Genomic DNA, 22627 nt, shown 5'->3' with positions numbered 1-22627 from the left:
ATATTTAAAAATATGTATAAACAGCAACTCTCCCATGTGAAAATGAGTAAGTCTGTAAGTAACATTAATTAAAAAAATTATCCAAAATTTACCTTATTCTGTAATAATACTTGACTTTTATCTGGTGTTAAATTTACGTCCACATCAGCTGTAGGAACATCAATTTTCAGGAAAAAAATGGGATACAAACGAGTAGATTCCTTTAGGCACTTCAGAGTGTAATATTGTCGGATTAGCTAGAAACATATGTAATAAAGAAAAGATAAAAATACCATGTAAAGATAGTACTGCCATCCTTAAATATAACCAAAAAGTATAGTCAGCTGAGAAACTGAGTGTATGTAACTGCTTATGAGGAAAAGCAGTGTCTAAATGGTAATACTCATTTAGAGGCCTTGAATTTACAGGAAGCACAAGCATTCATTAAGAAGTACAACCTTCCAGTGCAGCTGGCTTCACGGTTAAAAGATCATAGTGTCATGGATGTTTTCAAAGTCCAGGGTTCAAATCCAAACTCTGTTGCTTCCTGGCTACAATGGGCTTCTTCATCATTAACTTCTTAGTCACTAACATTTCAGTTTCTTCACTATAAATAGCGATAATAATTCATCACAGAATTGTTGCACAAGACACCTAGCACAATGCTTATTAAATATTATGGTATCTGCTTATCTCCTTCTCCTTATTTTAGAGCAAATCCTTAGAAGCAGTCCTTACAACAGCTGACAAATGACATTCTGATCCAAGTAATACTTTTTTTTTTCTAAAATAGATTACCTTTAATATGTCTTTTTGATGTACTGGTCTACTGTTTATAAAGATAAAACTCCTTTCTGGGGTTGAAAGACTTGTTAAAGAGTGGTCTGCATCGCGCTTTGGAAGAAATCCACTTAGATAAATCTGCAATTATAACAGTTACAGAATTAGTATACACTGTCGACGGTGAATGTGGTTCCAGTGGTCTGGCTATATACAGTACAAAAGGTATAAAAAACCAAAATGGATTTTCATCTTGCGGTCTCAAGAGTCCTATACTTGCTGATAATCATGTCTTGAACATTAACATTAAATAAAATATGGAAGCATATTACACTGGTGTTCTTGGCTTCTCTCTCTTTCTAAAACTCTTTTTAAGGAAAATTGGCATTCATAAAAGCTTCATGAATGCACATATGTCTTACTGTCATAGAACATACAGCATAAATACTGCTGTCGGTTCAACCTATCTTCTTTCTTAAAATTTTTTTTTTTTTATAGAACGGTTTATTTATTTTTTAATAATTTTTTGTTATGTTAGTCACCATACAGTACACCCCTAGTTTTTGATGTAAAGTTCCATGATTCATTACTTCCGTATAACACGCAGTGCACCATGCAATACATGCCCTCCTTAATACCCACCATCAGCCTACCATTAAAAATTCTTCATATTGTGACTTTCTTTTAGATGTTTGTCCTTTTCTTTTTAGCCATCTTTTCCTGTAAAGAAGTGGCTGTTTCTATCTTGTGGAGTCAATCTGACTGGGTTTTCATTTCTCAATTAAAAGTCCCTTTTACTCTGACACCGACCACAATGCTTTATTTTCATTTTTGTTTAGAGAACTTTTCTACAATCAAACCAATTATTTTTATGCTCTTTCTCTAGTTTACAAATGCATGAAAAGGAGGGAGAAAATGAGGAAGGATCCTAGAAAAAATAACAGAGAGAAGAGAGAGATTGAGGAGACAGAAGCCAAAAAAAAAAAAATGTTCCTACTTTTTATCTCGAAAGACAATACAGAGATTTGTTAAGAATACAGGACAGAGCCAGACTAACATGATTTAAATCCTAGAACCACTACTAACTATGTGATCTTGGTCAAGTTATTTAAAATATAAGCCTGTACTCTCTTATCTGAAACCACTAGAAACAGATGTATTTATATTAACCTGTTAAGAAACACTAATAGTAAAATTTCAGCTTAGGTTTAGGAAAGTGAGAGTGTCAGTGGAGATGTTATTTTTAGGTAAGAAGAAACCATGAGGCTCTTTACCAGCACATAGGGTAGTCTGCCATCTATGTCTACAGCTATCCCTCTTGGAAGTAAGTGATTAAGGAGATGCATTACCAATTTTAGAACACTAAGTGCATTATTGTCGCAGTGCCAAACTGAGCCAATTTAAAAAATAAATTAATAAAGCTGGATAATCCATTACAAAATACTACTTAATTAACTGTAAAACTTCACAGCATTTATAAATGGTTGTATAATTTACCAAGTAACATGAGACCCTTCTTAAAGCACCTGCTGAGCATCAGGAAGCACCTGTTTAGTCTCTGAAAGACTTACTAGTGTGTGAATTATAAACAAAACTGCCCCAAATGGGTAGAAATGAAAAATAAAATGAGGAAAAACTGGTATTATTGCTTGTGTTTTCCTTTTACACCATCTTAGCTGTCCACTGAATAATTATTATCATTTCCAAAAAGATGGCTTAGGATAACCTTAAGAACAAAGTATATTTAAGTTATATGGAAAAGTAAAATCAAAGAGCAAAGTCTAATAAAATGCTCTAAAAATGATAATCAAGAGTAGTTAATGGAAAAAGTATCTGTTAGAGATCGAATCAGTGCAAAAAGAAAAAAAGAGAGAGAGAGAGAGACAGAAAGAGAAAGACTGAATCAGTGCAACAAAATAAAAGATTCGACCGTACAAGATTCTGTACCTAAGTATTCCTCAAACCTAGAAAGCAAAACAAAAATGAAAGGCAAGAATATAAACAAATACTTCTCCCTTGATTGCTCTACAATGATGGACCTCTCCCTCCTTCCCTTCATCTCCAACCCCCTATAATCTGGTTTCTATTACCCCCAATAACCAACTACAATGGACACTCAGTCCTTCTCTTATTTGATTCTCTGCAGGCCCTAACATCGATGACAACTCTCTCATTGGGGAAGCATCACCCTGTTTCATTCAGCCTACTCTTTTGGTCTTTCTGCTTCCTCCCTGATACTTCCTCTTTAGTCTGGTTTGCTGATTTTTCTCCCTTTGCTTACCATCTATAAATGATGATGGTTCCCCTGAGTTCCAACATCAGAGCCTTTGTTCTTGGTCTCTACTCTGAGTAATTTCATTCACATCTATACACATACACCAGTGATACTAAGATACAGATGTATAGCCTCTATTTCTTTCACCCCCAAATGCTTACTATTTTTAACTAGCTGTCACAAAAATCTCAATCTCATCACATTCAAACTTGATAAAATATTTCACCCAATGGCTCCTCCTGTATTCCTTTAGCATAATGAGACCTGCCACCTACCCAATCTGTCAAATCCATCTCCTATCCTCTCCTCTGATTCTGCTGAAGTAACCCTGACTAGTCTCCTAACAGTACTTTCCTCTTTCAGTAAACCTCAAGAACACCAGGAGTTATGTTTCTAAAGTAATGATTTAAGTACTTCTGCTCAGGACAGTGGGATAAGTTTATGAGAAACTCCCTTCTCCCCAATCCCAACTGCAAATACGTAACAGTGATAGATAAAATCAATCTTTACAAAAATCTCAAAAGACTGAATCATTTAAAAGTAAGACAACCTAAAGATGTTATGGATGCAAAACATAAGGGAGAGTGATGGCTGAAATCAAAAGCCCTATGTGTTGCCGGATCACAAACCAGCTGTGTCAGAAAAAAGTTTTTGTAACTATGTGTGGTGATGGATGTAACTAGATTTATTGTGGTGATCATTTTTCAATATATACACATAACAAATCATTTTGTTGTACGCCTGAAACTAATATAATGCTATATATCAACTATATGTCAATTAAAAGAAGAAACCATCTGTGTCAGTTGGAAATTAGATTCTGATGTGGAAATAGGGACAGAAAACACATACAAGGCAAGAGATTAAAATCAGTCTTTCCATGTGAACTGGGCTGCTGAGACAGCCCTCTTCCTCCCCCTCAAAAATGCTTAAAAATATTGTGACCGCTGCTTATGAAGCTGCTTGCAAGGGTCACAAGAAAGAACATGGATAACTCTAAAACCAAAAATAAAGCTAAGCCAAGTCAGTGAGGAAAAGGGGTCTATAAAATCTTGGCAGGATGAAATGCATGAACTACTAATATTAGCACCTGGTTTTGAACTTGGGCCGGGGGTGGGGTGGGGTGGCATCTGCCAAACCACGAGGAGGAAGGTGGAGTGGGTAAAACAAAATAACAAAAATAATGAATCTGCATGCACGATGACTGTGCAAATTAAAATTTCAAAACACATAAAATAGAGAATGAGAGAATATTCTCCAAAGGAAAGTAGAAATGACAGAGCAATAGGAAAAGAACTTTGAAATTAATACATGTACCATGCTTTCAAAGGAGTAAAGAAAAGCTACATCCATTATTAAAAAAAAACAGATGATTAAAAAAATCAAGACTCGTAGCTATAAACAAGTTTAGAAGAGAATAGGAAAATGAATAAATCTGAATCCTGGAAATATGCAGTTTGGGGAATAAAAATCAGGCAGCATCGAGGAATTTACCCAGAACTTAGCATAGAAAAATGTAAAGATAAAAATATCAAGAGAAGATAGATGTCAAAAAACAAAAAAACAAACATGAAACAAAATAAAATTTGAGGAGCTCCCTTAAGTTAATAAAGCCACACTGGAAAACTAATAAATGCCATCACAGCAGTGGTTCAGCTGGGATCACCATCCTTAATTAAGAGATTCTCCAACATGAAGTGGCTATAGTAAAGAAAGGGACCCTCAACATTATGGGAAGAGATACATAAAGATTCTCTATATCAAGGTTCCCAATGACGAATGCACTTGCCATCCCAGTACAGTGAAAGGGTCTTGGTGGCCAAGTTTCACAACTTGAAGGTATGTAATGTGGATAGAAGTGAGGTGAGACAGGGCAACAATTAGCAGCTGGCAAACAACTTAAGATTGCTTTTGGCCTGGAATGAAAAGGGGTCAAAGAAACTCTGATATAGGACAACCCTCCTTACAAGCCCAGAAAGCATGGATATTGGAGTGGTGATAGGGAGCCACTGGCAACATAGATACAACACCCACTTAGATACACAGTACAGAAACAGAAGAAGGATTTGGTTAGATGATCACACTTTCTAGAGACACACTCAAAAGTTTATCATTCTGACAACCCATGGAACTGGAACTATTCAGCAACACATGCTTTCCAAATTCCTCCATTCCTCTGTGTAAACATAACCACATTAAGGTATGTCAAAAGTTTTGATTTCTATGATAGATATCATAGGCTGGTAAGCAGCCCTCACACAATTCTATCTCAAGAGAAAATTTAAAAATCAATGGACAAGCATAGATCTGGCAACACATCTCAATACAGATCACACAAAAAAAATTCCCAATGGGAAAATGACTAACGGGACAGTTCCAATCACACATGAAATCGTAACTGACCAAGGTCTAAATCAGTGTTTTTCATACTTCAATGTGCAGATGGGGGCCTTGTTAAAATGTAGATCCTGATTCCCTATGTCTGGGATGAGGCCTGAGATCCTTCATTTCTAATAAGCATACAGGTAATGCCAATGTTGCTGATCTTCAGACCAAACTATGACAGCTAAAATACCTAGAGCACAATACCAAAGATATCAAGTCTGGATCTCCTGTCATAAGCTTCCTGGGTTACCAGTGTAGGCAACAAAGTACCATGAAACCAAAAGGAAACTGGAGGAACTTACTGTCCTGAGACAGTACCTTTATTATTCCAAGCCAGTCACCATAACCAGTCTAAGGTGGCACTAGGGTATACTGAAACTACTGAACAACTATTAAGGGAGTTCTGAAAGTCAGGACCTATGTCAGATCATGGGCATGCTCCAGGCACTAGAGCTGGCCACTAAGTCTGGCCTGAATTGTTTCTCAGGCAGAGAGAACATCAACTAAGCAGAAGCTTCCATCCAAGACAAATAAAATGATCATAATTAAAAACTCAATACTGCAAGGGGAATAGAGGAACCAGGAGCAGAAAAGAGATTTCAACAAATGAAAAAAGAAGGGAAGAACAGAGAAACCAACTGTTTAGCAGAACAGAGAGCTTTCAGGCTTATTAAAGTGAGCAGACAAGCAAAAACAAGCAGATTCTATTTTATAGACTCTTCTATAAAGAAACTGAATAAGGATACTCTGTCATGAACCAATTATAATTACCTAATTTTATGCTAGGAAGAAAAAAAGAAAAAGAGGAAGGAAGTTGGCGGGGGGGAAGGAAAGAGATGAAATGAATTTCCTGAGAACCAGAGCAGTGAGTATGCGTGCAGTGTGCTAAGCCCTTACCCCATGATAGCACTTGTGACTCCCCCAGACTCTAGAAACAGGACCAGGATCTTCATTAATTAATACTCAAGTGAAGCCTGACACTCAATAAGCCCAGCCACAAACACTGAGTTCCCAATTAGACTTCCTATTCACAGAATAAGATGGCTTGGAGGAAAAAGACCTGAAAAGCAAAACGAAACTGACCTCCTAAAAAACAGAGATAATTTAAGGAACAAATAATTTAAAAATAGAAATAAAACTTAATATCTCTAGAGAGATTTAAGATTTTATGTCCATAAAACAACAATATGAAGTTGTAAAAAAAAGCAGTAAAATCTGAAAATGTTCTTGGAGGGGTGCCTGGGTGGCTCAGTTGGTTGGTTGAGCATCTGAGATTCTTGACTTCGGCTCAGGTCATGATCTCAGGGTTGTGGGATCAAGCCCCCCTCCCCCGCCCCTGCCCGTCAGGCTCCATGCTGGGCATAGATCCTGCTTGGGATTCTTTCACTCTCTCTCCCTCTGCCCCTCCCCACCCTCCTTTTCTCTGTTGCTCTCTCTAAAAAAATAAAAAATTGAAAAAAATGCTCTTGGAAATTAAACATAAAACGTTCAAAAAAATCCCAAAGGGATAAAAGAGTCAGACATCTCCAAAAACTTACAGAAAAAGGAAAAGATACAAAACTTGAGAAAAACAGTAAGAGAAAAATACAGAAGGCCCTAAATCAACAATAAGGAGTTTCATCAAAAGAGAAAAATGATCAAAGTTATGACAGATGGAAATACATAACCCAGAGCTGAAAAAGAAACAAATTTTCAGATTCAAAAGGTCTCACAACAAGTGTTCAGCAATAATAAGCAAATGAATGATAAAAGACATATCCAGAGACATCCTTGAAAAACTAAAGAATGGAGACCAAGGAAAGATCCTAAGAATGTTCAGAAAGAAAAATACTTATCAGCTAGAAAGAACGAACTAGAATGCATTGATCTTCCCATCAGCAACAATGGACGGCCAAAGGTACTCAATATCTTCAAAATTCTGAAAAATTATTTCAATCTAGAATTCTAGATCTACCAGACTAGAGAGAGAAAGTCAACAAGAGAAAGTGCAAATAAAGTCATTCTCATACATAAAAGTCTCCCTCTCATGTCCCCTTTCTGGGGTAGTTAACTATAGATGTATATGAGAAAAATGAGAAGGAATACTAAGAAAGAGGCATGGGATATATGAAATAATGAATAATGGAAAAACCAATACTACTAGTATTCCTATGAAAAAAAATTCCAGGATGGGAGCTGTGCAGAATGCCTGACATGCAATCAGTCCAAATAAGAAACTAGGTTCTAAATCTAATGCTTTAAAAAAATGGAATAGAATGAATTACCAGCTATAGCTAGAATAAGTAAAAGACCTGGATTTAATTGCTGACATGATGAAGAAAACTTCTTCACTTAAAAAAGGGGGAAAAACCCCCAAACCTTGGAAACCCCAGAAAAAGCAAAAACTTTGTAAGATAGTCCATATACGAAGCAAATTTTGAACAAGTGACAGGAGAACAAGAAAGGAGATTCCATTTAATTGGGATAATAAAAATATTCTCATTTGTATGGTATGGACACATAACATGGATTCTTAGGAAATGTAATCCCAGCATAATACTTGGCTTTTCACTGAAAACTATTTGTAGTAATACAGTATACTCCATATAAGTTTTCAACTTTTAGAATCAATTTTCAAACAGAAGATGGAAGACTTAAAAATGGCTGCAGAAGAAAACAAATTATTAAGCTTGGTAACACAAAAGTAGAGCTGCGGTGATTGAGAGAAGGAAGAGCAAGTAAAAGTAAGAGTGGGAGTGTTCATAATTCATAACCTCACCTAGCATTATAGGAATTCAAGAAGCACTGTGTGAAGCTGTGAGATCAGGAAAAGGAAGCTGGACTACATACTTAGAATGGTAAAGGGAAAACAAAGGTAAGAGAGATCAATTCTTGGGGAGCCTGGGTGGCTCAGTCATTAGGAGTCTGCCTTTGGCTCAGGGCGTGATCCTGGAGACCTGGGATCGAGCCCCACATCAGGCTCCTCTGCTGGGAGCCTGCTTCTTCCTCTCCCACTCCCCTTGCTTGTGTTCCCTCTCTCGCTGGCTGTCTCTCTCTCTGTCAAATAAATAAATAAAATCTTTAAAAAAAAAGAGAGAGAGAGAGAGAGGGAGATCAACTCTTCTTTTTCTTTTTAACATTTTTTTAAAAAAGATTTATTTGAAAGAGAGAGAGCGAGCGAGCTTGGGGGGAGGAGCCCAGGGAGAGGGAGGGAATCTCAAGCAAACTACCTGCTAAGTGTGGAGCCTAATGTGGGGCTCAATCTCACCACTCTAGATCATGACCTGAGCTAAACTCAAGAGTCAGACGCTTAACCAACTGAGCCCCCAGGTGCCCCAACTCTTCTTTCATAGCAAAAAGTAAATAGATAAGATCCTTTACTGAAAATCACTATAAAAAAATAATGTAACCACAATGTTTAAAACCAAAAACAAACAGAAAAACAGGAAGTAGGGTTGGGGAGAGAGGGTTAATATAAGCTGTAAATGTATTTTCTTTTTTTTACCCCATACATATATCTAATTAAAATGTTATAAGAAAAGCTTCCTGCCACCCCAGACCTCAAAAGAAAAATAATTTGACAGTTTCATTGGTAAACCAGAATTATTAAAGAATATTTTGCTATATACCTGAGATTCTTCAGAGTGGTATTGAAAGGACTCCATGTTGCCCATAACGGCAGTCCCCAGAACAGACATCAGAGCCATCTTATGATCAGATACTCTAGTTTTCTGCCAAATAACTGCCTAGGGACAAAAAGACACAGACAGATTTTAACACAATTTAGATTTACTAAACTCGAATACTTACCCCATTTATTTCTGTATTTGGCATTCATCCCCAGCCTACAATTTCAGCGTCATTTAGAAGAGATGCATGGGCTATAAAGTCAGATAGAACTCTGGTTCTGAATTGTAGTAACTGTATATGTTATGGTATAAAATCTATTTAACTTCCCCTAACCTCAGTTTTCTCCTCTCTACAAGGTGACTAAGAATATTTATCTCCCAGAGTTGATGAAAGATGAAAATATACAATGAAGGCAAACCAATAGGACAGTGACTAAATCTCAACTTTATTGAGAGTATATACTTCAGAGTATATTTAGATTAAATTGTTACTCCCAGGAAGGTATAACTGTTTTATTGAGGATGGACCACGAAGCTACAAGATTTCTGTGAACAGTCAAACTGATATAAAAATTTGGGATAATGCATGCTCTTTAAAATTATCTTTGCAATTACCTTATACGTACAGACCACTTAAAAAAGCTAACTGAACCTCATAGACATAAAAGCTGAATGATGAGCTTGGATTTTTTTCACCAGAAATGTATAGTAGGGTAGTTTAAGAGAATCATGGTCCAGAGAGACTGGACCAAAGTTTGTGAAGTGCACCATCAGGTATATCATATTGCAATTTGTTCAGCTAACAAGATCCAATTATACTTCAATGTCTTGAGAAACCATCAATACAGACATAATTTGTTCATTCAACAAATATTCACCTGGCACCTCCTAAATCCTGAGAAAAATGTGTAAAGGACCTAGAAGAAAACATCAACATTCAAGGGACTTGCAGAGGAAGAAGAGACTGAAAAGGAGCAGTGGCCACAGAGGCAGGTAGAGCTATAGGACAGTATGGTACAAAGACCAAGGAAATTTTTTAAGGACGAAGTCATACAAGACCAATGTCAAGAGACCAAGGTATGAACAGAGATGTGGCGACAGGATTTAGCAATCAGAAGGGTGTGAGCAGGTCTAGGGAAAGAGAGTAAACAAAGCCAAATTTCAATGACTGAATAGTGATTATAGGGAGAACATAAAAAAAGTGAAGCTAGACTGCATTTCAGAAAGCTTCACTGTAAAGTGAAAGCAGATAGAGCAAAAACTAGAGGCAGGTGTGGATCAAGGGTGGGTCTTAATATGACACACATAAATTGGAAGCAGTAAAGGAAAAATGGGTATATAAACAAGTAGGTTTGTAGATTCAATGGCTAGAGATTAAGAAAGTTCCTTTATATTTTTTCCTTGTAATGTAGAAAAGTTATATTTGTTGTGAGTGACAGACAGTGATTTAAATATCTGATTGTAGAGAAGGTGAGAGAGAGAGAGAGAGAGACAGAAAGAGAGAGAGTCTGACGGGATCAGACTAGACCAAAGGATTCTGGCCAAATGAGCTCCTTAAATATGACCAGTAATCTATACAGGCAATTTGAAGTACTAAGAATATTCTATATAATAACATGAAAGGTGAAGTAAATGGATTCATGTTGTCCTCTAACTGGCATGTTGGGGGACAGCAGTGACAGGAAGTGCCCTTCTGGACATGGCAATTAGCACTGACTCCGCATGTTGATGTGTATATCTGTAAACCACTCTGTTTTTAGAATGGTTTTTAAATGGTTTTAAATGGTTTTTAAAAACAAACCTGCTTGGGAAAATAGAGGTAGTATAACAACTATTCAGTAAGACAAATTACCTGATATTTAGTGTTAACAGGAAAACCTTTTACCTATTCCCAGGGTTTTATTAATACTAATCAAATAGGAGTTATGATTTATGAAGAACTTACTTACTACTATTCTAGAAACCACTGTTAATTTTCACAACTGTTTCACTTGGGTATTATTATCTCATTATGCAGAAGAGGAAACTGAAGCTCAGACTGATTCATTTAACCAAAGAAACTTAGAGAGTAGGTCATGGAACCATATTTATACCCATCTTTTTGGCTCCAAACTCACTGTTTTTACTCTGCTAACATCTCTCCCCTCTCAAGTCAAAGACAGTAATAGGTTAGAGCCAATACCAGACCCTAACTGGGAATTCTCAAAGACAAATCCATTTTCATGTATGACTATGCTCAATGGCCATGTGATATATTCTCCGCTCTCCATGAGGGTATTAATGCATTCTCAAACCAAAATTATTTTTAATCTACTCATTTAAAGATAAATAAATAATTGGGGTCCCCAAATCAAAGAAACCACACCAGAATAATAGAAGTCCAAAAAGATTGGGAGCTACTATCCTAGCATCCTAAAATCAGAATATTTTTGAGTGCAGTTGTCACTAAAAACTTTAATCTTATTATACAGATCCCTATACCTAAGGATTTCTAAATTTCTAATAATTTTCATTATTAATATTCATATAAATACACATGTGCAGTAATTAGGCCCAAAATGCACAGCAAAATGACAGAATTAGGAAAACAATTTAGGTGTTGTTCCATCTTAAATTTCACCTTTCCACTATTATGTATTGCCTTGAAAGTGATCTGAATGAAAAAAAATAAACTACATGAAGAAATCAAAGCATAAAAATAAATTGCAAACAATTAAAAAACTGAGGTATAGGTTCAATGTGTATATTTCTTTTTTAAAAAATATTTATTTGTTTATTTGAGAGAGACACAGAGAATGAGCAGGGAGAATCCCAAGCAGACTCCACACTGAGCATGGAGTTCAACATGGGACTCCATCTCATGAGCCTGAGATCACAACCTGAGCCAAAACCAAGAGCTGAATGCTTAATCGACTGTGCCACCCAGGTGCCCTTCAATGTGCATATTTCTAAACAAAAAATTATTTCTTGGTAACTACTTTTTTACTTAAAGGGCAATACACTAGACTACTTAAAATTAGAACTGCTCCAGAAAAGAGGATGTAGAGTCACAAATATATTTTTAATCTTTAATTTTATCACATATAATATATAAATACTTTGGCTAAATTAAAAATTTTGGAGGAACTCATTTTGAATTTTTTTAAAAGATTATTTATTTTGAGAGAGAGAGAGAGCGCACAGGAGGAGGGGCAGAAAGAACGGGAGAGAGATTCTCAAGCTGACTCTGCGATGAGGCCAGGGCTGGATGTAGCGCTTAATCCCATGACCCTGAGATCACAACCTGAGCTGAACGCAAGAGTTGGAGGCTTAACTGAGAGCACCACCCAGGTGACCCATTTATTTTTAACTTATTCAGCAAAACATTTACTGAGCATCTACTTCATACCAGATTCCATGCTGAAAGCTGGGAAATCAAAGATTAAAGGATAAGGAACTGGCTAAAACAAGATATTAAAATAATTATAATGCATTATAAAAACTGCTATTACAAAACACAGCAGACCTCAAAGGAGTCTGCCACCCATGACTCGTGGGATTGGCACTGCTGACAGATAGAAGGGCACATGCAAAGGCATGGAAGCATAGAGAATATGGGTTGCTGGAGATGAAGCTGGAGAGACAGGAGCCAAGATCATGAATGACCAATCATACCATGCAAAGAAGTTTACAGTTCATCTGCATCATGCAATGCAGAGTCACTGCAGAAAGAAATCTAATTGGGAAAATGCTTGATCAGATATGGATGTTAGAAAGAGATCTCTGGACTGTAAGGACATTATGCTAAGTGAGAGAAGTCAGAGAAAAACAAATACTGTATGATATCATTCATATGTGGAATCTAAAAACAAACATGTAGAAACTAGAGAATAAAATAACTACTAGGGAATAGGAGGTGCGGAGATAGATGTTTAAAGGTACAAACCTGCAACAAGTAGTAAATAAGTCCTAGAGATCTAATGCACAATATAGCAAATATTAACAACAGTATTGTATAATAATCATCAAACTTGCTAAGACACTAGAACCTAATTATCCCAACCACTAAAAAGAAATTATAATTATGTAATATGACAGAGATGCTAATTATTGCTACATCATATTACAATATATAAATGTATCAAATTAACAAGCTATATACCTTAAATCTACATAATGTCATATGTCAACTGTATTTCTATAAAAAAGATCTTTTATAAGAATGATTTAATGATGCGGCACCTGGGTGGCTTAGTCGTTAAGCATCTGCCTTCCGCTCAGGGCGTGATCCCAGCATTATGGGATCGAGCCCCATATCAGGCTCCTCTGCTGGGAGCCTGCTTCTTCCTCTCCTACTCCCCCTGATTGTGTTCCCTCTTTCTCTGTCTCTCTCTGTCAAATAAATAAATAAATCTTAAAAAAAAATGATTTAATGAGAACTGAAACTAAAGCAATACGGATTTTTAAAAACGTGACTGAATTAATCCAGCTCAGAGATTCTCACTTTTACTAAGGACATGCAAAATGGATGAAGCTCACATTCCAAAATATTTCCAACAGGCACTGAGGATTGTGTATAATTCCTGGCACACTAGCTATAATGCTACCACTTTTTCTTCCACTTATAAAAAAAAAAAAGTGGAACGTATTGCATGGTGCACTGGGTGTTAATGCAAGTAATGAATCATGGAATTTTACAACAAAAACTAGGGGTGTACTGTATGGTGACTAACATACCATAATAAAAAATATTATTAAAAAAAACAAAACAAAGTGGAATGCAAGTCAATGAAAGTGACAATTACAGGATTATTCCTCTAATTTTTTTTAAGGTAAAATATATGGATACGTTGGTACTTCACTAGTATTAAAACTGTGGCTGAGGGGTGCCTGGGTGGCATAGTCGGTTAGGTGTCTGACTCTTGGTTTCGGCTCAGGTCATGATCCCAGGGTCATGAGGATGAGCCCCACGTTGGGTTCTGTGCTCAGCATGGAGTCTGCTTAAGACTCTCTCTCCCTCTGCCCCTCCCCCCAATCAAATAAATAAATAAATCTAAAAAAAAAAATACCATGGCTGAGATTCACTGGACAGAACCAAGCATATTGCTAAGAGGGAAAGAGAGTACAGTACTAATCTAAAGGATAGGCAATAGACTTGATGTGACTTGGTGACTGCATGTGGAGAGGAAAAAGAAGAATCAGGAATGTGACCAAGTTCCTGGTATCAAGAACAGTATCAGGTACCCAATAGGACCCAATAAATAATTTGTTGAAGGAGTGAACATTTGTAGAATACAGTTTTCTAGAGAAAAGTAACCCCAGTAGAGTTGAAAACTACCTCTTTATTTTTAAAAATTAAGACTGCTGGTTGTCACACCACACATGGGTTAGAAATTATAGTCTTTGTCTACTCCTTTACTTAAGGAAATCCAAAGAAGCCTTTGTTTTTCTTTCATTTTTTAAATATTATAGTCTTACTGAGATATAATTCATAAACCATACAATTCGCCCATTTTAAGTATACAAGTCAATGATTTTTAGTATATTCACAGGGTTATGCAACCATCACAACTAATTATACAACAATTTTATCATTCCAAAGAGAAACCCCATACCCATTAGCAATCACTCTCCATTCCCTGCCACCTTCACCGAAGGCAATCACTAATTTACTTTCTATCTCTATAAATTTGCCTACTTTAGGTTTCTCGTGTAGGTGGAATTATACACTACATAGTCTTTTGTGAGTGGCTTCTTTTACCTAATGTAACATTTTCAAGGCTTATCCATGTTGTATCAGTACCTCATTCCTTTTTAATGGCTAAGGAACATTCCACTGTGTGGAGGGATACACTTTTGAATTATCCTTTCATTGGATGATGTATGTTTGGGTTATTTCCACTTTTTGGCTATTATGAATGATGCTGCTATGAACATTCATGTATGAGTTTTTGGGTGAAATGTTTCCATTTCTCTTGGGTATATTCCTAGAAGTAAAATTGCTGGGTAATATGGTAACTCTTCCTTTTTTGAGGTACTGCCAGACTGTAATCTTTGCATTTCCTATGTGTGTGTTTCTGTGTGTGTGTGTGTGTGTGTGTGTGTGTGTGTGTGTGTAAAAAGACAAAGAAGTGCTGGCTTCTGCTATTACAGCTGTTATTTTTTTTAAAAGATTTTATGTATTTATTTGAGGGAGAGAGAGAGCAAGCACAGTAAGTGGCAGGCAGAGGGAGAGGGAGAAGCAGGCTTCCCGATGAGCAGGGAGCCCAACGTGGGGCTCAATCCCAGAACCCTGGGATCATGACCTGAGCCGAAGGCAGGTGCTTAACGACTGAGCCACCCAGATGCCCCTACAGCTGTTACTTTAAGCCAGCTAGTAGGTGGTGTTTTAAGGAACAATATTCAAAATACAGAAAGTAGGTAAGGTTCTGAATAATCTGCTGTATGGGAATGAAGTGCCCCTGTTCATACTTACCATATCACAGGTTACTTTAAACAAGGAACAGGTGAGTAATAACAATTTATTCATGAAAAGTTTCTCTCTTTAAGGCTATGCTACATCTCTGATACATACATGTAAAATATATATAAAATAGTCACAAAAACATTTCAAGAAAACTAATGTTTTAAAATTTCAAAATTTCCTGCACTGATACAGATACAAAGCCTGTGATAGTTCTAATGTAAGCAACATATTATTTTAGTTTGTATTAAAATGTTGCCTCAGGTGATGCCTAAAGACATAAATCTTAGCTGCTAATTAATGCAAAGATGTTATTTCACTGTCTGACCTGCTGAGTAGCTACTGCACAAACTTGTAAAAAGGTCACTTGAAGAAATGGGTTCTAAAAAAGCTGTCAAACACGATAATCATTAAATGTCGAATTTCGTTTTTAAGTAAATGCTGCTAGTAGTTCTAGAACATTACTTCACAGTAGGCAATTACTGCATCGGATCAAGGGGGCTAATTTAGGAGTATTTTCTAAATTAGCTACAGTTGGGACAGCAATAAATGATTACAGAGGTCTGCCAATAAGTTAAATCTTCGCTATTGCTCAGGCAATTAAAAATTTTAAAACGGCACCCATTATTAATGGATTAAAATTTTTAAAAATGTGGTAATTAAAAATTGAGAATCTTTATTTTTTAAAAAACTGAAAATTTTTAAATACTGTATATACAGTACTTACTACAGCAAATAGTTTTTAGTTTGCTTTTTCTACCACTTCATCAATTCTATATTATTTTCTAAAACAGAGATTTTCTTTTCACTTCTTGAGGTTTTGCATATATTTTGCCCTAAGGCAGAAAGCTTAACGTGCTAAAAATACATGCACATACCCCCATATGTTTTCTATCTAGGTCACACAAAGTTGGAGCATCTGGATGTGCCAAGTAAGAATCTGACTCTAGTCAGTACGATGACAGTGCAAAAACACCTCAATAAAAAATATATTATTACATGCACACCAAGTAATTGATTGACATTAGCCAAATATATCTTGCCACTCTTCCTACCTCATTGAAATATACTATTTGAAGGAAATGATTAGATGAGAATACTTAGTATTAAATTAGTAAACCTCAATTGTGAAGGCAATTTTTGATAGCAAGAAAGAGGAGGTTGCATACAGATGATATACAATTAGCTAAAAAGTGCAGTGCTCCTAAGGCTGCCTGAACAAAGGTGACTCCTTCTAGAATATGTAATAAATATATATATATATATTGGCCTGGAGTGCAATCAAACTTTTCATACAAATTATATGCACAGGTATACTAATAAGTTCACATCTGAATTTCTTTAAAAAAGCTTTAACTATTTCCGTTACAATATCATTACTATTATTAAAAGAATATCACATTCTATTAACATAAGCATTCATATGATTCTTGCTAAGCAGGCTCAGACTTTCAAAACAGATTCTATCTTGGTAAAATTTATTCAGCACAATTCTGAATTTAATATCTCTTATCCCTACTTTTACTCAGCTTAAATATATATCTCTTATTTTACATTCATTTTTTTGAAAGAGTATATATAATTATTTTTCCTGAAGATTATTAAGAAATTAGTAATAGTAACCTCACCTATGGAAGGGGAAACTTGTAAGAGCTATGTAGATAAGAGACAAAACTGAGAGTAATTTTTTTCACTCTACCTTTTCATACTTTTTTGGTTTTTGAACCCTATAAAGATAAGACTTATATAAAAATTTAAAAAACATAAAGAATCTTTTTTTTTTTAAGATTTTATTTATTTATTCAACGGAGATAGAGACAGCCAGCGAGAGAGGGAACACAAGCAGGGGGAGTGGGAGAGGAAGAAGCAGGCTCATAACAGAGGAGCCTGATGTAGGGCTCGATCCCAGAACGCAGGGATCACGCCCTGAGCCGAAGGCAGAGGCTTAATGACTGCGCCACCCAGGCGCCCCTCTTTGTGGACTTTAAAACAAGAAAGATTATTTCCAAGATTGGATTAATCTTGTCTTATCAGAAATGTTTTTCCTGACTAGACCCTCTCTCCATGCTCTGTGCAACCGCCTTGACTACTAAACCAGCTACTTGTATTACACAACCACTAAACATAATTTGGCCCACCTTCCAACTGCAATGAGAATTATCTTATTTTGTTAGTCTCCTAATGAAATGTTCATTAGACAACCTCCTTGGGGGCTTCCTCAGTATAATCTGAAACCGGCCCCTGTAGGTGGAAGGCAGGAAGAGACCAAAGAAAGAGGGCGACCACTCCAGATTGGTAGGTGGTGGTTTTAATAAGCAAGGGAACTTATGAGATTGGTCTTCGGTGGCCCCAAGATAAGCAGGTCTCTGCACCCACCCTCCCGAATTTTAAACGTCTATTTAAGGCCTTAATTGGGTTGTCTCGCACAATGTCTAGATGGTCCCAACATTTTACTCTCTCAAGGCTATGTCCTTAGAACAGCTCCCACTGTGGGAATGGTAGGCAGAGCAGGCACTGGGGGAGGGAGGAGGAATGGGAAGTGCACTGAGGAGCTACGGATTACCTAGGGTCCTGCTCAAGGGTCAACCGGTGGTCATATCCTCTTGATTACCTCCTCCAACATGAAACTACTCATTTTATTTCCTTTGGCCACATGGCAAGAAATCTACACTCCCATATAAGGTATACAAGGTCCTTCAGAATCTAGACCCAAGCACCTTTCCAGCCTCATTTCCTATTTTCCTATACCAGCTTTCTCTGACCTCTGAGGACTTTTTGGCTTTGCATGTGCTTTTCAATGCCTCTGCTCAACTAGTCTTTCTCAAAAACCAGTTCTAAAGCTACCTCCTCTGAAAATACTTTTTGAACCCGAGAAGCATTTAATAACTGCCTCCAGATTACCCATATTTCTCAATACTGTTTACAGAAAACCCTTTAGATCAGCCTTTCTGATAAGCTCTTTCATCTTGGAACCCTGAGGCAATCAATACTTCCACCCATATTTAACTTAACAGGAAAGGTTAGGTGCAAATCAAGCTGCTACTGCTTTATAACAATATCTCATTTCAGCTTTTCCTCTTTATTCTCACTGAATAGAACATCTTACCTATTAATTTCATTTTTCATGAGATATTTATTTTCCAAACTTGCTCGTACTTCTAAATGAAGCTACCTCAACCATCTCTTCTGAAATGCAACTCCATCCTCCACATCGTTCTGTAGTTGTTCTCTTTTCAGATCAAGACCAATAATGGATAGGAAATCCAGACAGAAGATCAATAAGGAAATAGAGGACTTGAACAACACTACCAACCAAACAGACCTAATAGACATATACAGAACAATCCACCCAATAGCAGGAGAACACATATTCTTCTCAAAATCACACAGATCTTTCTCCGGGATAGAGCAAGTGTTAAGACAAAACAAGTCTTAGCAAATTTAAGCAGACTGAAACATACCAAGGAATTTTTTCTGACCACAGTGGAATGAAACTAGAAATCAATAGGAAGAAAAGTGGAAAACTCACAGTATGTAGAAATTAAATAACACACTCTTGAACAACCATTCAATCAAAGAAACAAAAAAAATATTAGAAAATACCTTGAGATAAACGAAAAGACAACATACCAAAACTTATTGGGAAGCAGTACAAGAAGTACAGTTTATCCATAGCAAAATGCCTACCTTGTAAAAGAAAGATGTCAGACAACCTAACTATATACCTCAAGGAGCTAGAAAAACAACAAACTAAGGCTAAAGTTAATAGAAGGAAGGAAATAAAGATTAGAGCAGAGCAGAAATAAATGAAACAGAAAACAGAAAAACAGCAGGAAAAAAACAAAACTAAGACTTGGTTTTTGGAAAAGAAACAAAATTAACAAACCTTCAGCTAGAATAAGAAAAAAAGACACCCAAATAAACTTAAAAATGAAGTGATATTACAACTAATGCCACAGAAATAAAAACAATCATAAGAGACTATATGAACAATTACATGCCAATAAATAGGATAACTGAGAGGGCTCAATTCCTAGAAACATACAACCTACCAAAACTCAATCATGAAGAAAGAAAAAGTCTGAACAGAATTACAACTATAGAGATTGAATCAATAATCAAAAACCTTTCAACAAAGAAAGCCTAGGACCAGATGGCTCATTGGGGAATTCTACCAAACATTTATTTAAGAATTAACATTGATCCTTCCCAAACTCTTCCAAAAAACTGAAATAAGAAACACTTCAAAACTCATTTTATGAGGCCAGCATTACCCTGATCCCAAAGCCAGACAAGAACACTGTGAGGAAAGGAAACTACAGGCCAAATCCCTGATGAATATAGATACAAAAATCCTCAATAGAACACAAGAAACTGAATCAAACAACACATTAAACAGATCATACACCAATGGGATTTATCTCTAGGGTGCAAGGATGGCTCAATATATGCATTTCAATAAATGTGATACACTATATTAACAAAATAAAGGATAAAAATCACATGATTGTCTCAATAGGTGCAGAAAAAGCATTTGACAAAACTTAAAACCTCAAACTACGAATAGAAGGAAAGTAACTCAACATAATAAAAAGCCATCTTTTTGGCTTTTATCCCATTGTAACCATACTCAATGGTAAAAATATTCATAATCAATGGTAAAAAACTGAAAAGCTTTTTCTTCAAGATCAAGAACAAGACATGGATGCCCATTCTTGCCACTCCTATTTATCATAAAAGCTAAAGCATTTAAGCAAGAGAAAGAAATAAAAGGCATCCAAATCAGAAAGGAAGAGGTAAAATTGTCCCTGTTTGTAGATGACATGATCCTCTATATAAAAAACTCTGAAGACTCCACCAAAAACCTGTTAGAAGTTAGAAATTCAGTAAAGTTGCAGGATACAAAACTACAATACAAAAAACAGCTATGTTTCTATATACTAACAATGAACTATCTGAAAAAAAATTAGAAAAACAATTCCATTTACAATAGCACCAAAAAGGAATAAAATATTTAGCAATAAATTTAACTAAAGAGGTGAAAAACTTGTACACTAATGACTACAAAACACTAATGAAAGAAATAAAAAATGACAAATGGGAAGGCATCCTGCGTTCACAGATCAGAAGATTTAATATTGTTAAGATGTCCATACTACCCAAAGCAATCTACAAATTTAATGCAATTCCTACCAAAAATCCTAATGACATTCTTTACAGAAATAGAAAAACACAATTCTAAAACTCATGGAACCACAAAGGACCACAAATAGCTAAATCAATCCAGAGATAAAGAACAAAACTGGAGGAATCTCACTTCCTAGTTTCAAAATATATTACAAAGCTACAGTAAGCAAAACAGTATGGTACTGGCATAAAAACAGATATAAAGGCCAATGGAAAAGAATAGAGAGCCCAGAAATAAATCCATGCATATATGGTCAGCCGATGTCTGACAAGGGTGTCAAGAATACACAACGGGGAAAGGACAGTCTGCAACTAACAGTGCTGGGAAATGATATCCATATACAAAAGAATGAAATTGGACCCTTATCTTACATCATACACAGAAATCAACTTAAAATGGATTAAAGACTTAAATATAAGACCAAGAATTGTAAAACTCTTAAAAGAGAAAAGCTTCATGACACTGATCTTGGCAATGATTTGATATTACAGCAAAAGCACAAGTAACAAAAGAAAAACAGACAAAGGGACTACAACAAACTAAAATGCTTCTGCACAGCTATGGAAGCTATCAACAGAATGAAAAGGTAACCCACGGAATGGTAAAGAGTACGTGCAAACATACATCTGACGGTTAATTCCAAAGTATATAAGGCATTCCTAAAATTCACTATTAGAAACACTAATAATACAAATAAAAAATGGGCTAAGAACTTGATAGACATTTTTCCAAAGAAGAAAATACAAATGGCCGACCGATATGTGAAAAAATGCTCAATTTCACTAATCATCAGGCAAATGCATATCAAACCTACACTGAAATATCACCTCACACCTGTCAGGATGTCTATTATCAAAAAAAGAAAAGACAAATATTGGGGAAGATGTGGAGCAATCAGAACCCGTGTATACTATTCATGGGAATGCAAATACAATGGAAATAGGATGGAGGTACTTCAAAATATTAAAAACAGAAATACCATATGATCTAGCAATCCAATCTCATGCCAGAATATTTATTCAAAGTAACTGAAAGCAGGCTCTGAAAGAGATATTAATATTAGCACTCCCACATTCACTGCAGCACTATTTACAATAGCTAAGATGTGGGAACAACTTAAATGTCCACTGATGGATCAATGATTAAAGAAAATGTAGTATATACATTTGATAGAATATGATTCAGCCTTAAAAAAGAAAGATATTCTGCAATATATGACAACACAGATAAATCTTAAGGATATTATGCCAAGTGAAATAAGCCAGTAACAGTAAGACAAAAACTATATGATTCCATTTATAGGAGGTATTTAAAAAGTTCATAGAATCAAAAACTGGAATGGTAGTTATCCAGGGGTAGGGAGAGGGGGAAATAGGCAGTTACTAACGAATGGGCATCAAATTTCAGTTAAGCACAATGAAGAAGTTCTAGAGATCTGCTGTATAACATTGTACCTCTAGTCGACAATACTGCACTGTACACTCAAAATCTTAAGGAGGTAGCTCTCATGTTAATTGTTCTCAACAAAATAATGTTTAGAAAGAAAGAAAAAAGACCAAAACCACAGATTCTGAGCTTCCAACACTCCCATCAACTGGCTCCCTGGTACTTCCCTGATGGTATTTCTCTTCCCATACATCCTGTATTATTCAGATAAATGTCCCAATAATAACATTATTTTTCTAATTTTGTGCCTGCTTTAAAAAAACAAGCAGCAAGTTTAAAGGCTAACAAGTAATATCCAGCCCCAAAAGGATTAGCTTTTCTTTCTTAATTGACTAGTTAACAAAACCTCTACTCAGGAGGTAACAAAAACTTCACTTTAAAACTTCACTTTCTGTTTGATTGTATTAGCTTTTTAGAGTGAAACCAAAATTATGTCAGAATAATACCTATGAAGGTAACTACATTTTATTAAAAGTGAAAGTCACAGGGCACCTGGGTGGCTCAGTCAGTTAAGCTTCTGCCTT

General features: G+C 35.9%; 1 protein-coding gene across 8 annotated transcripts in view; it reads right to left on the bottom strand.

Moving 5' to 3' along the window:
- Window positions 1-22627, bottom strand: part of PMS1 (PMS1 homolog 1, mismatch repair system component) — an 88255-nt gene that overhangs the window by 22084 nt on the left and 43544 nt on the right. For all 8 annotated transcript variants that reach the window (XM_034654845.1, XM_034654850.1, XM_034654844.1 and 5 more), the window contains 3 exons: window positions 9028-9144; window positions 778-900; window positions 93-236 (listed from right to left, as the gene is read on the bottom strand). In XM_034654845.1, the coding sequence (XP_034510736.1) occupies window positions 93-236; window positions 778-900; window positions 9028-9144 (384 nt within the window). The remainder of the gene's footprint in view (window positions 1-92; window positions 237-777; window positions 901-9027; window positions 9145-22627) is intronic.

The sequence above is a fragment of the Ailuropoda melanoleuca genome, chromosome 2, assembly GCF_002007445.2.
Source record: "Ailuropoda melanoleuca isolate Jingjing chromosome 2, ASM200744v2, whole genome shotgun sequence".
Classification (NCBI taxonomy): Eukaryota; Metazoa; Chordata; class Mammalia; order Carnivora; family Ursidae; genus Ailuropoda; species Ailuropoda melanoleuca.
Note: the sequence above shows the minus strand (reverse complement) of the source record. Positions and strands in the feature narration are given on the sequence as shown.